Below are 15,167 nucleotides of genomic sequence, written 5' to 3'. Positions count from 1 at the left end.
TGTAATATTTAAAAAAAAAAATTTAAAAATTCAGGTAGAAATACATATTATTTTTAGAGAGAAGAAAAACTTTAACTAAGGGTACATTTTTCACTAATATGTTCATATTTGTGATGGAAAAAATGAAAATAGTTTCCTTGTTAAAAATAATGATTGATTCCTGAAAACATGTTTATTCTATAAACATTAAGTGTTAACTTTACAGTAGGTATTGTCAGGACCAGAACGGAAACAGGACCCAATTGCGTTACGTTTCTCACCAGTTTTATTAAAGGAAAGAGGAAGGGCTGCGCCCACGATCCGGTGTTCGCTATGCGCGGGAAGCAAGTCGCTCTCGTACTCGGATTGTGATCCGAACACTGAAGTGGATCTTCCGTAGCCAGCGATGGCGGTGTCGGGGGCGGAAAACTGGTTGGGAGCCAGGACTGGGAGAGCAAGACGTGGTCGGGGTCGGAAACCAGTCGTAAGCCAGAACGGGAGAGTAGACGTAGTCAGGATCAAAACGGGTTGTAGCCGGAGTCAAACGGGAGCATAAACGGGACAGTCGGGGGGCAGGTTAAAAAAAGGCTTGCCTTGTATACACGGAGATTCACAGACAGACTGACAACAGGGGATTGACAGGACTGAGTTCAAATAGTGACAGGGAGCCAATCGGAACCCGCGGCGGTTGGCGCCAAATGAGCGGGCACAGCTGAGTCACATCAGTAATCAGGACAGGTATACATCATTTATTGCAAGATATTAGATATTAATTTGGAGAAAAATGTGTTTTTGTTCTTCCTCTAATTGTTTAATGCCTAAAAATTACAACTTGATTGTTGAATCATTTTATCCCTTATTAAAACTGCTTGGCTTTTGAGGGATGGCGTACAATTTATTCTCATCACATTACAAATTATTTTTCCTTTAAAATATATACTTTGTGACTTATTTGGGGGATTTTATTTTTGCTCAAAGTTATTGTACTAGTATTAGGATGCACTTTTCTTTTTCAATCACAAACATTGCATTATTATTATAACTGTCTTTAAGCATTCGGTTGTAAATATTATTTGTATGCCTTGTATCCCGAGAGTGTTTTTTTTCTTTTTTTACTTTCTTTGAACCCCCAGTGTGTAATATTTGACCACTTGATGAAACTTTATTGTCTAATGTGAAAGAAAAACAGTGTGACAGAGCACAGCGTAGCAGCAAGTTAATAGGCAAACACGCTGTCGACCTTTGGTAGGGATTCCGCTATGTAAAAGAAATACAAATTTCTCGAACTATATTGATTTATAAAAATAAACATATGTTTGATAGTGCAGGTATTTTTGCCTAGTATTCAATTTACTGTTTTTTTTACAGAACGAGGCCCAACCTATTACACACTGTCCTTTTAAAGTCTTTATTACATGTTTACCCAGGTGCCATGTCTAATGTCGTTGATATCAATGTCAATAAAGATATTTAAATTGAATTCAAGAAACATATTTGGAACGATTAAATCGAAGAAGGGGAGGTTTTTAATTATTTAAGGTTACATTCAGTATACAGTAAATGATTGAATCCAAAAAACAGCAGAGCTTATGTACATTTTTAGTCATTTGAGAACCTTAAAATCAAAATGTCCCAGTGAGAAAAATTTCGAGACATCAGCTTATTCCTACATGTGATTATTCTGGCTTCATTGCATGGAACCCAGCACGTTTGGTAAGTACTTTGACAAAAAAAAAAAAAGAAAAACGTGATCAGACTAAACGGCGGCGGGGTGAAGGGAGCAAAAGGAGAACGGTTTGGAAAGTATGCTGTTTAGTTTTCCATTTTCTCTTGTCTGTCCTGCCTGAGGACTGGCAGAAGAGCAGCGGGGGAGGCTTTTAAGGCCAAAAGAAACCCCAAAACAGATCACCCTGTTCCCACAGTAACAACCGGGAGTCAGGGTGCCGCCGATAGGAATGGTTTGAGGATGCCGTCACTCCTAATAAAATAACTCCGACCCACTTTCAATTACCCTACCTGGGTAATTACGCCCCATAAAAAACTTGGAAATGCCACCACCTGAGCTCAGTCAGCTGTACTTGGGTGTCCATTGCAATTCACGGAAGCTTTAAAATCCAGTCGGAATTAAGTCCAGTTAAAGCCCATATGGGAGAAACTTAATTTTACAACTGCTTTCTGAAGCTACGCTTGTGACGTAATCATTTTACGCTAACAAAAAGCTGAGGACTGGCTCGGCTAGATTCGTGGCAACACAAATGGATCGTGGTACAAAAAGAAAAAACATATCTAAAAGAGGTAGGAAGAGGATGAAAAAGAGAAAAGAAGAAAGAGAGATAGAAAGAGGGAAAAGAAGCAGAGAAAGAAGGAGAACAAAAGACAGAGGAAAAAAATGAAAAAAGACAAAGAAAGAGAAGGAGAAAGCTTGAGATAAATACAGAGAGAAAGAGAGAGGGAATGAGAAAAAGGAGAAAGAGAGAGAAATAAATAGAGATAGATTGTGGGAGAAAGAGAGAGCAATGAAGATAGAGACTGAAATAAAGTGAGAAAGAAAGAAAGAGAGGGGAAGAAAGATAAAGAGAAATAAATAGATAAAGAGAGAAAGAGAGAGAAAGAAAAAAGTTAAAGAGAGACTAGCAGAGAGACAAAGACATGGAGTGACAAAGAAAGAGTAAGAGAGACAGAGAGTGAGAGTGAGACTGAGACTGAGACTGAGACTGAGACTGAGACTGAGAGAGTGAGAGAGAGAGTGAGAGAGTGAGAGAGTGAGAGAGAGAGTGAGAGAGTGAGAGAGTGAGAGAGAGAGAGAGTGAGAGAGTGAGAGAGAGAGAGAGAGAGAGAGAGAGAGAGAGAGAGAGAGAGAGAGAGAGAGAGAGAGAGAGAGAGAGAGAGAGAGAGAGAGAGAGAGAGAGAGAGAGAGAGAGAGAGAGAGAGAGAGAGAGAGAGAGAGAAAGCAAGAAAGAGATAAATAATTTGAGAGAAAGAAGGAGATTGCTGGAGAAATAGATAAAGGGAAAAGAAGTTAAAGGGAGAAAGAGAGAGCAGGAACAATATATAGGGATAAGTAGGGAAAGAGAAGAAAGGAGAGAGCTGGGAGGGAGGTAGAAAGAGAGGTAGTGAAAGAAAAAAAGGAAGAGAGAAAAATGAGAGAAAGTGGTGAGAGAAAAAGAGGGGAATGGTAAGCGAAAGAAAGAGAGATAAGATAGAGAAAGAGTAAAGAGAGAGTAAGAGAGAAAAAGAGAGCGAGGGAGAGATAAAGAAAGGCAGAGAAAGATAGAAAGAGAGAGAGAGTAAAACAGAGAGAGCATTTCAAAGGGAGCAAGCTCCTTAATTGATGGTGAGCCGGCTCCCGTCTTTGCTTCAAAGAGCCGGTCAAGAACAACCCATCACTTGTATCTATTAGTTAGAGTACATTATTTTAAGCTAAACAGGTTTCTGTGTTTTGATTTGCTGTACCAATGCCAGTGTAATAAATTCGTAATAAATAGGTACAAGGTATTTTGCAATATAGCATTTAAGTCGAACTGGTCAAATATTTGATGTACAGTGTAATTTTCGACAATGAGTAACCCACTGAAATTGTTGACTAAATCATTGTTACTTGTCTGAGTATCTGATGACCGGTTTAGGATGTACTCCACCCCCTAATCCAAAATCAATTGAAGTAGAGGGCAGGATTCATTTCTTAAGCCATAAAAAAACGCCAATTTTTTTCTCTGTGGAGGATCACTGTGTAAATTCCTGGACATCTGTTACTACCTTCATTAGTTAGCCTGGCTTCCATCCACATCTTTGTTGACCACCTGTCTAAAGGTTCATTATCCAACTATCGGGGGAGCTCTGGACTTACAAAAAAAAATATTACTGACGTTGAGTCAACTGTAATCTAATCCTAGATAGATCTTACAGCATGAGGATTCTGGTTTTGGTTTGCGCTAGGTGATGATTGACGGTTTCGGAAGATTTAACGTTAGGAGATTAGTTGCTTTCTGATGTGGCTGGAGGCGGATGTCAAATTTCAAACGATCCACTGATGGGAGTTGTGAAGTTTGCTGGATCTGCATCAGTCAACTTTGATCGGCCTCTGCTTATAATTATTAGCGTTCCGATAGTCCTTCCTCTCAGCAAGACAAATGAGGGTCTGCTACGAGGAACACATGCATCGAGTTTCCCAATGGTGTGTGAGCGGAGACATCTGAAAATATATTTTCTACAATCCTCTTTCAAAATGCTAACCATTTTTAAAATACTAACTACTCTGAAACATTTCAAAACATTAAATCTTAAACTAAATAAGGCTGGGCTCTGCCACATCCCTGGTACTTGCTATCAACACCGGGGTTCAACAGGGATTTGTGCTGAGCCCTTTACTGTACACACTCCACACCAAGGGTCTCAAACATGGTGTCCGTGTGCACCGGGGTGCCCCCTTCAGAAGTTAAGTTTGCACTAATTACTAAAAAAGGAGCTCTCTGCTTTCAAAAGATTGAAGACCCCTGCTCTACACCAATGACTGCCTTAGCATTTTATCAACCACAATATATGTAAAATACTCAGACCACACGGCCAGCCCTTGCACTCCTCCCTGACAGTCTAGCCATCTTGGACTACCTTAACACCAAAATTTCACATAATCATCCACAGCTGCTCACCTCAAAATCGATATCAGTAAAAAAAAAGAAATATGGTTAACACCCCCCCATCACAACACCCCAACATCATACACACAAACAGTTAAAACAGTGGACACTTTTAAATACTTCAGAGTAACACTGGACGACAAACTCACCATTGATCAGCTCAACACCGACATTCAAAAAAGAGTCAACAAAGACTGTCAGTCATCTGTAAACTCGAAGGACTATATGTTCCACCTCACTTCCTCTTACTACTGTACCAGAACATTGTTAAACCCATCCATTCTGTACTGCTCCACGTGTTTTTCACTATGCTCAGCTAAAATCATCGGCCTACCCAGACCCAACCTCTGAGACATAAATAACAGTTCATAATTCGACTGGCAAACACAATAGTTCCGTACATCACTCACCCACTAAACCAATACTTCTTCCGCAATCTTCAGGGCGCATATACAGAACAACAAGATTTAGGATGGCATGCCTCGGGAAAAGCCTGATCCCCTCTGCGATTGCTATTCCAAACAACAGGCCCCGCTGATCCATCAAATCAGTCTGCCCTCAGTGTCCCACTGTCACGTATAATTTGTCATTCTGCTGTTTTTGTGTATATCATGTAATGCAGTGTCTGTTGATTTCCCTCGGTACAGTCAGCGGAAGTGAATTTCCCTAATCGGACCAATAAATCCAATCTAAATGAATTCTTAATCTTAAATTTTCTAAATGATCAAGGATTTTTTTTTCCTGGACCCGAGTATTTCTTGAAGCTGTAGTACACACCCAGAACTATTACACAATAGCATTTTTAAAACCTCTGTTCTAACCAAGTATGCTCTTTAATAAGTTCCTCATGTCATAACCGCAAAGCATTTCACATTCATTGAAAAGGCAGCGGCAAATGGCCAAGTGAAATCAAACGTAAGAACAGTTTTGTCAATTTTAGCTGTAAGACAAAGTATTGGCACAATACATAAGTTTAACAATATGGTTTTGCTCAAAAAATGCTGTCTCAACCACATGTACGGAGCATAATGCTCGTATTGAACTGACAAAAAAAAAATGTATGTCTTCAAGCTATCATTCAGCAATATTTTATCATTTTACATTACATTTTGGTGCAGAGACCTGGAGCCTGAACGCAGATTTGAGAAGGAAATTAAATGTTTTTGAGATGAAGTGTTTGAGGGGTATTTTGGGAGTGACAAGATTGGATAGATTGAGAAATGAAATTGTGAGAGACAGAATTGGAGTAGTAGTGGAACTGAGCACGCGTGTGGATAAGAGGGTACTCGGTTGGTTTGGACACATGGAGAGGATGGATGAGGAGTGAATGTTGAAGAGGATCTACAGAGCAGAAGTAAATTGAAGGAGACCAAGAGGAAAGCCGCGATTGACGTGGATGGATGGTGTTATGAGTGCACTGCAGGAAAGAGGTCTAAATCTAGTGGAAGCTAGAGCTCTTGTTGGTGAAAGGAATTGAGTTCAGAGGTGTTGTAAAAGGATAATGGGATGTTTTGACGCGTTCTAAGGGATGGGCAGGGCACCTGTATGATGCGGCAGGGGTAAACCAGTGAAAGTTGTCGTGCCCTGCTGTTGAACAAAAGAGTGTGTTGTGTCACCGTGACCCGAGGGACATGGCTGCTTTCTTGTGTCCCGTTTCAACTGGAGGGACGAAAGCATGACCAACTTGGGTACCGAGGTGCTTAACTTGTTTGGGTTGGCCATGGTCCAAAAATGTTTGTTAGTGTTTTTTGCTATTTTTTTCCCTTTTTATTTTCTTTGTTATTGTATGTGTTTGTCCTGCTGTCAGTCACCCCTCTCGAGGGATATGATCAAGGTAGATGGAAAGACATTACATTGTACAGGGAAATCACTTAATACCAATTCACAGCCAACAAAGCCACATAAAAACTAGAAAGACTTTCCAAATATTGGCAACTGTCTATGGCGCACAGAATGCTAACACCAAAACAATAACAAACAATACTTTCCACTTCTATGATATTCGTTCAAATTATGGACAACTTTTTGGGCTACTAGTCAAGAGCAACAGCTGGTTTTAGTCAAGGCCTGTGCTTTGGCGCATATACTTCTGTAAGTTGTGATTCATAGCGCTTGGGGAGTGAGCGTCAGGCATACTCGGTCACCAACTTGTCTGGAGAGGAAATGCCCGACGTGGCCGCAAACCTCAAATGGGCAGCAATGTCATTTACAGCCTCACAAAAAGGAGTCACGTTTTTTGTGCGCTAAGCCGTCAGGAAAACTCAAACGGGGCCCACCTCAAAGACTTCTTCATCGAGTATTCTGGTTCCGAACACGACAATTCCTTTGGTGTCAATGATGGGGTGAGCAGATCGGAGCAGTTTCTGGGTGGTCTTCTTTTTACAGTCCAGAACGAGGGTGATGGTCTGCTTGTGCACGCTGATTGCTATTCGATGCCACCTAGGTAACGAGAAGAGGAGATGAAATGTCTGTTCGCAAACGGGTTGGGTTACATACTTTACACCAAGTGAGCACTGCATTGTAACAGTTTACAAAAGATTTGAGGAGTCATACCAACCCTCACCTTTGTTTTTTTTTTTTTGCCACTTAAACCTTTTTAACATTTTTAACCATACACAAACGCTTATCCGCGATTACCCAAGAAAATCCTCAAACAGCTACATTAAAACACCTAATTCCCAAACTGTAATGTAAACCCAATGAATACACCGTATTCCTCCTTTTTAACCTAACCCTATGAACTCATTTAGCACAGTTGATATCGATCTTGTATTTTGAAGTCAGCCATGGCAGTGATTGAGCCAATACTAACCTAAACCCGTAGTTCCACTCTATCTCGTCAAAACCAGACAAAACCTTGTTAATTCTACTATCCTTCAACCGTTATTCGCATTTACTAACTTCGTAGCTTTAAGACTAAACTGAAAAATGTTGTTGTGACTGAAAAACACTACCCTAACATTTATTACTCAAATTGAACACCACCATAGTTGAAATCCTACCCCTTAAACCAAAACCTTACTATAAATCCCTAAATTCCACCTTTTCATGTTTTATTACCTCCTAAACTTAATTTCATATGCTCCAAAAAGGTATCGCAATCTCTGTGTCGCCCATTAAAACAGTCCACCTACTTTCCATCAGCCAAGTTGATCCCCCGGAAGAGTGGGTAGTCTTCTGGTCCAGGTTTTCCCGTGTGGTCCTCGTAGAGGAAGACGGGTGATCGCCCCATTTCCAGTCCAAGTTGCTGGATCCCCTGCTCGTTGTACACTGACAACAGGAATGATTGGCTTCCTTTCCTTGGCCTTACTGTGGCCAAAATGGAAAAGTCCTCCGGGAACACATCACCTGGCAGGGGGAAACAAACAGTTTAGTTCTTGGATCAGTAGGCTGACGTATTTTTGATGGAGCAAATGGAAAGAGAAAGAGAGAAAAAAAAAGGAAGAATCAGAGAATCTTGAATCAACATCAGGAAACAATCATCATGTCACGGTTGCCCATTGCCCTTACTTGGCCCCGCCCGTTTGGCGCCAGCTGCGGCTCGTTGCCTGGTTGGCTTCCCTCCTATTTAAGCTCAGTACTCTCCCTCACCCTTTGTCAGTCCGTCAACGAACCTCTGCACCCGCAAGACGTGTGTTTTGACTCTGTCCGGTATCCTGCTTGTGAATCCTGTCCGGTATCGATCCTGTCTAGCTCGTCCTGTTGGATATCTGACTCCAGTCGCCAGTATCGGGTATCGATCCCGTCTATCTCGTCCTGTTTGATATCTGACTCCAGTCTCCAGTGGTATCAATCCCGTCTATCTCGTCCTGTCTGATATCTTACTCCTGTCTCCAGTCTGGTATCGATCCCGTCTGTCTCGTCCTATCTGATATCTTGCTACAGTCTCCAGTATCCGGCATGGATTCCGCCTGTCTCATCCTGCCCGATATCCTGCGCCAGTCTCCAGTATCCGGTATCGATTCCATCTGTCTCGTCCTCTCTGATATCTGTCTCCAGTATCCGCTATTGATCCCATCTGTCTTGTCCTGTCTGATATCTGACTCCAGTATCTGGTATCGATCCTGTCTGTCCCGTCCTGTCCGGTATCAATCACTTCTGTCTGGTATCTGCTTGTGTGTCTGGTATCGATCCTGGCTGTCCCTTCCTGTCCAGTATCGATCCCGTCTGTCCGGTATCTGCTCGTGTATCTGGTATTGATCTTGTCGGCCTCTGGCTTCCTGTTTTTCCACGCCGGACTTCTGTCTTACTTCTTCCGCCCAGCGATCGCCGAATCACAGGCGTTTGTTTTAACGCGCATGACTGTCCCACATCCGTAAAATAAAGCTTGTGTAAGTTACGCATCTGGGTCCTCCTCCTGTTCTGGTTCTGACACATCAAGCAAAGCTTGCAGCGTGATTGATTGTAAAAATTCTAGAGACTAATTGACTAACTTCCGGGTTAGTTCCAAAGTAATACATTTTGGTGAGATCTTTGTTGTTGTTGAGATAAACACCAACTATGAAATTGTATATAAACCTTTTCCAAGCGTCCATTAAGATGCTAGCTCCGTTATGTTAGATTTTTCTTTTATCTTTCATGTTTATGGAAGCTGGTATTAAGACTCAGCTCACTCTGTTAGTTATGCTCCGAGAGTGTTTGTGTATTTTCTTTTGTGGCCCTCTGGCTTTAACTCCTACATCGTGACTTTGAGTTTAATTGGATCTTTAAATGCCTTTGGATTGATTGATGATCATTTCCAGGGTTGTCCAAATTTGCATGCCTAAGGTCAACTTTGCAAAGTTTACCTGCTGCCCTCGCAAAAATCAACAGATAGATAATTAATGGAACCTGATAAAGTCTCAGAAATTGTAATTCAGGATCAAAATAACCAAAATAATACGACTAAAAGCAATCCACTAGGCTTTTCCGATGAAGATTTCCGATAAGCTCACAGAGGATTTTCGGCCAAATAGAAAAATGGACTTTATCCTCATGATTTTCCCGCCAGTAAACATTTATTTAGGAGGGTTGTTTTTTTCCCCTCTAGTATGCTCTTTTTCTTCAATCCCTATTTTGGGGAGGCTTCCAGATGAGAACTAGCCTATTGTGTGAGCCGAATTCGAAGGATTTCAAAGGCCAGCGCAGTCATTACGTGTTGTAATAGCTCATTTAAGGAACAAACAATCTTGGGTAGGCCATTGTGCTGTTTTGATGAATTGACACGATAGTTAGATACATTGATAAATTAGGATAAGCAATAAATCGGGTGAATTGGTGGAAACTAAAGAAAACACTAACATTGGGGCCAGAAAAGTAAATTACCGTAAATTCTGGACTATGAGCCTTGACTTTTGTCACGAGTTTTCAATCCTGCGGCCTATAGCAATGATGCGGCAAATTTAGAGGCGCCCCAGCAGTAAAGGTAAGAGTGAGACAGGTGGAATGTACGTGTCGAGGAAGATGCAGGTTTAAGGTAACTTCACACTTTGTGCATGAATAGAATTACCATATTGGGGATACATTTTTTTCCAAACGGAAATAATGCAGCAAAACGAACAGATTATAAGAAGCAACGTCCATCGAAGCAGAAACGTTTTAGGCAGTTTTCTATTTATCTGTCGACATTAATGTGTGTTTTAGAATGGATATTTTACACAATTGGATTCTATGGATTGTCCTTGATGAAACGGAGCCATTCTCGAGGACATGCAAAGAAGTTGAAGACGGCCAGGGGACGTCATGGCGAGTTATGCCGAGTTTGTTTTCTGGTATTTTGTTTCAGACTGATCGTGATATCGTGACATGTTTTCCTTTGATGTTGCCAATGCCAGGTGCCTCTCACAAACGCTGTACTTGTATTTCTCGCCCTCTATCTCTTTTTCTCTTTCTTTGTTCCTCTTCGTCTCTTCTCTCTGTGTCTTTTGACTTTATTTTGCTATCTCTTCCTTTTTCCCCTCTTCTATCTCTTTTCTCTCTTTCTCTCTCTCGCTTTCCCCTACTCTCTTTCTACCCTACTCTCTTTGTCTCCTTCTATTTTCCCTCCTTCTCTCTTTCTACTTTTCTTTAGATTACTTTCTCTCTCTTTCTGGCCCCCTCTCTCACTATTTCTCTTTTTGTCTCTTTTGTTTCTCACTCTATTTATTCTCTCCCTCTCTTTCTCCCTTTCTCTCTTTCATTGTCCTACCCTCTCTACTTTTCTTTCCTTCTCTTTCTCTTATGTCTTTCTCTTTTTTTCTTCCACTCTACTCTACTAATAATAATAATAATAATAATAATTTTCCTTGTATTGTCATTCTGTGTAACAATCCGGCCCCCGAGAGAATGTCTGTTCTATCGTGTGGCCCCCCGAGTTAAATTTAGTTTGACACAGCTGATTTAAATGATTAATTGAATGATTTATGATTCTTTATCTGTTTTTATTTTTTTAACTTTTATGAAAATGTTTACCTTAATTTGGGAACTTTGCTCTTAAATTTCATATCTAATATAGAGAGCGAAAGCTACTTTAGACTCCTGTAAAAACAACCAGGTGCTATTTTTTTATTTTGTACTCTTTAATCCACATGCAAATCGATAATTTCCAATCACCAGGGAAAAGGAGCGTAGTTTAGTAGCAAATGTTGTGGTTAAGAGAGAGAGAGCAATCATATTGCCTTTTTAAACAGTGTGTCTGTGATTTCTATTTTAAGTAAAATTACACCGGGATGGGTATTTCATCAAATGTTCTCAGGTTGATTAATGGTAGTCAGCAAATATAGCGAGTCGTTGGTTTGGACTGCCCGCGTGGCTTTGGCGACATTCATTGGACATATTTTAAACTGCAGGTCATTGTTTGACACAATGCGGCTCATTTTTCTCATGTGCTTCTCTCAGCATTGTCTCGCAGGCCTTATTAAATCTGTTAGTGGTCTTAATCAGGCCTGCTGGCCATATGTTTGACACCCCTGCTTTTTTTAATTTCTAAATTTATTTTCCAGGTTTCAAAATAACTATGGATCACGTAATTTGTCTAAATGTCACTTGTAGTCCAATAGTCTGTTAAAACTATTAGAACCTAGTGGAACAAGACAAATCTGGTTCACCCCCCCAAAAAAACTTAAACTGATGGCATTAGCTTCTGTAGCCTGAGGCGTTAATTTTTGCCTACACTCAGCAGACATATTGTAGCGTGGGAAGCATGCGCTATAATTACAGTGCCCTTTTCAAGTTGTAAAGGTAATAGAAAGGACTTCTGTTTGTGGTTCGTAAAGAATCATCTATTCCTCACTTAAGATGACTTCATGTCTATTTTTGTTCTGTTCCAAAACACTGCTTCGAGTGCGTTGTCCAATATCCATTAGTGTCTCTTTGTAGTTCACAAGTAGACGTTCTTTTTATGGTTAGCTGAGCTGGATAGTTTCAAAAAGTGTTAGCGGAGTTGGAAAAAATAATGAAATGGAATGATGTCAGTGGCTAGGCTTATTTTTTATAAGTTCTGTATTTTTTTGCACTATAAGGCACACGCAAGAATAAGGCACAAATTAAGTCTTTTGTCACGTATTTTTGATACATAGGGCGCACAGGACTATAGGGTGCATGAAATAGAGACCACAGTAAGAGCTTTGGCATTACCATTGGGCTCTTTACACTCTTACGTCATATAAAAGTGCAATGGTCAATCAGACGATAAGTATCACTGATTAAAATCGGTATTGATATAGTTTGCAACGGGAATTGAACACGGACCGGAGAGCACCGACACTTTACCGTGAAACCACCAGTGGAACAGTTCACATATGACAAGATCTTATCTCATGATCACACTATTTTACTCACGGTGCCAGAAACACTGGTTTGCATAGTGCATTCTGATATCCACTTCTTCACCTGGGTTTGTATCCCATTACATTGCGATTTGGGCCACAGTGATGAGATTTTTCAATCATTGCTGTATTACGGAAGTATACCATAAAAACTTGTATAGTAATGCACACCCATAATTACTGTTTCTAATCTTTCCACTGTATACTGTATTGGGTAATAAGGGGCACTTTCAAATTTCTAGCCAATTTGGGTTAGTCCAGAAAATACAGATGTGCTCCATTATATTAACCGTTACTGTAGTTTTAGCCCTAGTTAGTTTTGCTTTGACAATGTTTACATGCAAACATATAAAAAACACCCAATATCAATTTTTTTTTATTCTAAGGAATATTTGAAACAATGCAGAACATTTTAATGTTTTAATAATAGCTCTGGTGGAGCTGGTGGTGGAGAGGTGTTGTAAAAGGATAGTAGGATGTTTGGACGCGTTCTAAGGGATGGGCAGGGCACCCGTACGATGCGCCAGGGGTAAACCAGCGAAAGCTGTCGGGCCCTGCTGTTAAACAGAAGAGTGTATTGTGTCAACCTGACCCGAGTGACATAGCCGCTTTCTTGTGTCCCGTTTCATCTGGAGGGACGAAAGCATGACCAAGTTGGGTGCTTCACTTGTTTGGGTGTTTGGACATTTGGGTTGGCCATGGTCCAAAAAATTTTTGTGTGTGATTTTTTTTTGGTGCTACTTTTTCCCTTTTTGTATTTTCTTTGTTTTTTTGTATGTAACAGATAAAAATGCAAGGTGGTGCCATTTGCGATCCAGCGAACGACGCCTGACATAGAAGGTGGTCCAGTTGGTTTTAACATTGCTCGTCTATCGACATTCCAACCACATCGCATGCTTAAACTTTTTGTACCCACAAGCGCTAAATCCTTCCAAGAATTATTATTTTTTATGAGGGGAAATGGAAAAGAATGTGAGATGACACTACAAAGCGGAGTGAGCTGATAGGCGGTGGAAAATGATGATGCTCCAGGGAAAACACAGGGAAGATGGGAAAAGAAGATCCAAAGCCACGTCAGCATGGTTTAACCCGCTAAAGCCCTTAATGCGGTCAAAATGTATGCTTTTGCTATTGTTTTGAAATGTGTTAAGCACTAAAGTTACATATGTAAAATTGGGGAGAGAGACAGAGGGAGACGGAACGAGAGAGAGAGAGAGAGAGAAAGAGAGAGAGAGAAAGCCATACTTACACCTTAGTTAATTTGCAATAATTATCAATTATAAATAGTAACAATGAAAATTAGATGAATCAGTAATATATATATATAATATAGACTGAGGAGATCATTTCTTCCTCATGCCATGGGGCTCTTTAACGCCACCTGGCGGAGTAAAAGCCCACATTAAACCCCACCCCCACATTTGCATATTACCCTATTTTTATTAAAGTGTGTACCGGTATTTTCCGTAGCACTATTAAAATACTCTATACCAAAACGCTATACTGGGTATTTTTATATTCTATATCTTTATTTTATTGTTTTATTTTTCAACACAAGGATACTGCTGGAAGTGTGAATTTCCCTACGGGGATGAATAAAGTATCTCTATCACTTTATCTCTTTGTCTCTCTATCCCTCTATCTATTTATCTCTCTATCTGTTTATCTCTCTACTGTTTATCTCTATATAATTATTGCATTGATTTTTTTAAATTAAATATGAATGATAAGTAATTACAAAACTTCTATATTGACATTATTCATAAGAACAAAAACTATTTAAAAAAAAACAAGATTATATTACTACAAGGATTCATTGTTAAGGAACATTTAAAGTTTCACAAGATGGTAAAGATGTCTATATTCAAAGTTTATGCTAGTTGAACTGACGTACGTAATCAAGTTATGGGAGCTTGTAAAAAAATGCCACCCGGAGTGAGGGAGAGGAAAAAGGGAAATTGCTCTCCTGCTATGCATGGCTTTTGTATACTGTCCATATATCTCCGCCATGCAGGCTTTAAAACAACTAAAACACCTGTACGGGCTTTAGAGTAAACCTACACTCACCTGGATACAGCTGTTTGGTGGGAGCGCTGAGTTGCGCCTCTTTAGAAACTCGATAGGCCACATCCGGTCCTTGTGACGATCGGCGATTCGAGCAGAAGCCTGTTGTTTTCGAGACACCTTCAGGTAAACTTGGAAAATCTAAAATCTTCAAAAGGTTCGCTGGCTCCGCTGCAAGAAAGAAAAATAGACAGTCATTAGTCGTCAGGTTTGTAACTTCCTCTCATCTTTGGGTAAATGACATGCTAGCTATGCTTTAGCTCACGGTTTTTCAACCTTTTTTAAGCGTTGAGCTGCTTTTTGTTCCTAATTAGCGCAAAGTGGAACCAGTTTGATATGTATTTCTAAAATGGCCACTTAACTAGATGGCTAGCTAAATAGCTTTAAAAAGTAGCTTAATAATTAGCTAGGAAGGTAAACAGGTATTTGACTAAAATAGATAGCTAGTAAAAGAATTAAAACGCATCTAAATAGCCGGGTAGGAAGTTTAAAATAAAGAGAGCTAGCTAGTAAGGAGGCCAACATTTAGCTTAATTACAAACAAAAAGGTATAATGTTCGCTAGATAGCATGCCAAAAAATGTAAAAGCTAGCTAGCTTGTTAAATAGCTAAAAAGGTAGGAAGATATCTAGCTACAAAGCTAAAAATCTAGCCAGATAGCTATCTAAAAAACATACACATGTTTTGCTCATTTGCGTTATAA

The 15,167-nt window shown here is 40.1% G+C and overlaps 1 protein-coding gene across 2 annotated transcripts in view; it reads right to left on the bottom strand.

The window, feature by feature from the left end:
* col5a1 (procollagen, type V, alpha 1) overlaps positions 1-15,167 on the bottom strand; it is an 85,838-nt gene that overhangs the window by 45,757 nt on the left and 24,914 nt on the right. For both annotated transcript variants that reach the window (XM_088355752.1, XM_088355753.1), the window contains exons 2-4: positions 14,468-14,635; positions 7,751-7,964; positions 6,893-7,055 (exon numbers count right to left, since the gene is read on the bottom strand). In XM_088355752.1, the coding sequence (XP_088211878.1) occupies positions 6,893-7,055; positions 7,751-7,964; positions 14,468-14,635 (545 nt within the window). The remainder of the gene's footprint in view (positions 1-6,892; positions 7,056-7,750; positions 7,965-14,467; positions 14,636-15,167) is intronic.

The sequence above is a fragment of the Urocampus carinirostris genome, chromosome 16 (assembly GCF_059441175.1).
Source record: "Urocampus carinirostris isolate Australia breed hairy pipefish chromosome 16, RoL_Ucar_1.0, whole genome shotgun sequence".
NCBI lineage: Eukaryota > Metazoa > Chordata > Actinopteri > Syngnathiformes > Syngnathidae > Urocampus > Urocampus carinirostris.
Note: the sequence above shows the minus strand (reverse complement) of the source record. Positions and strands in the feature narration are given on the sequence as shown.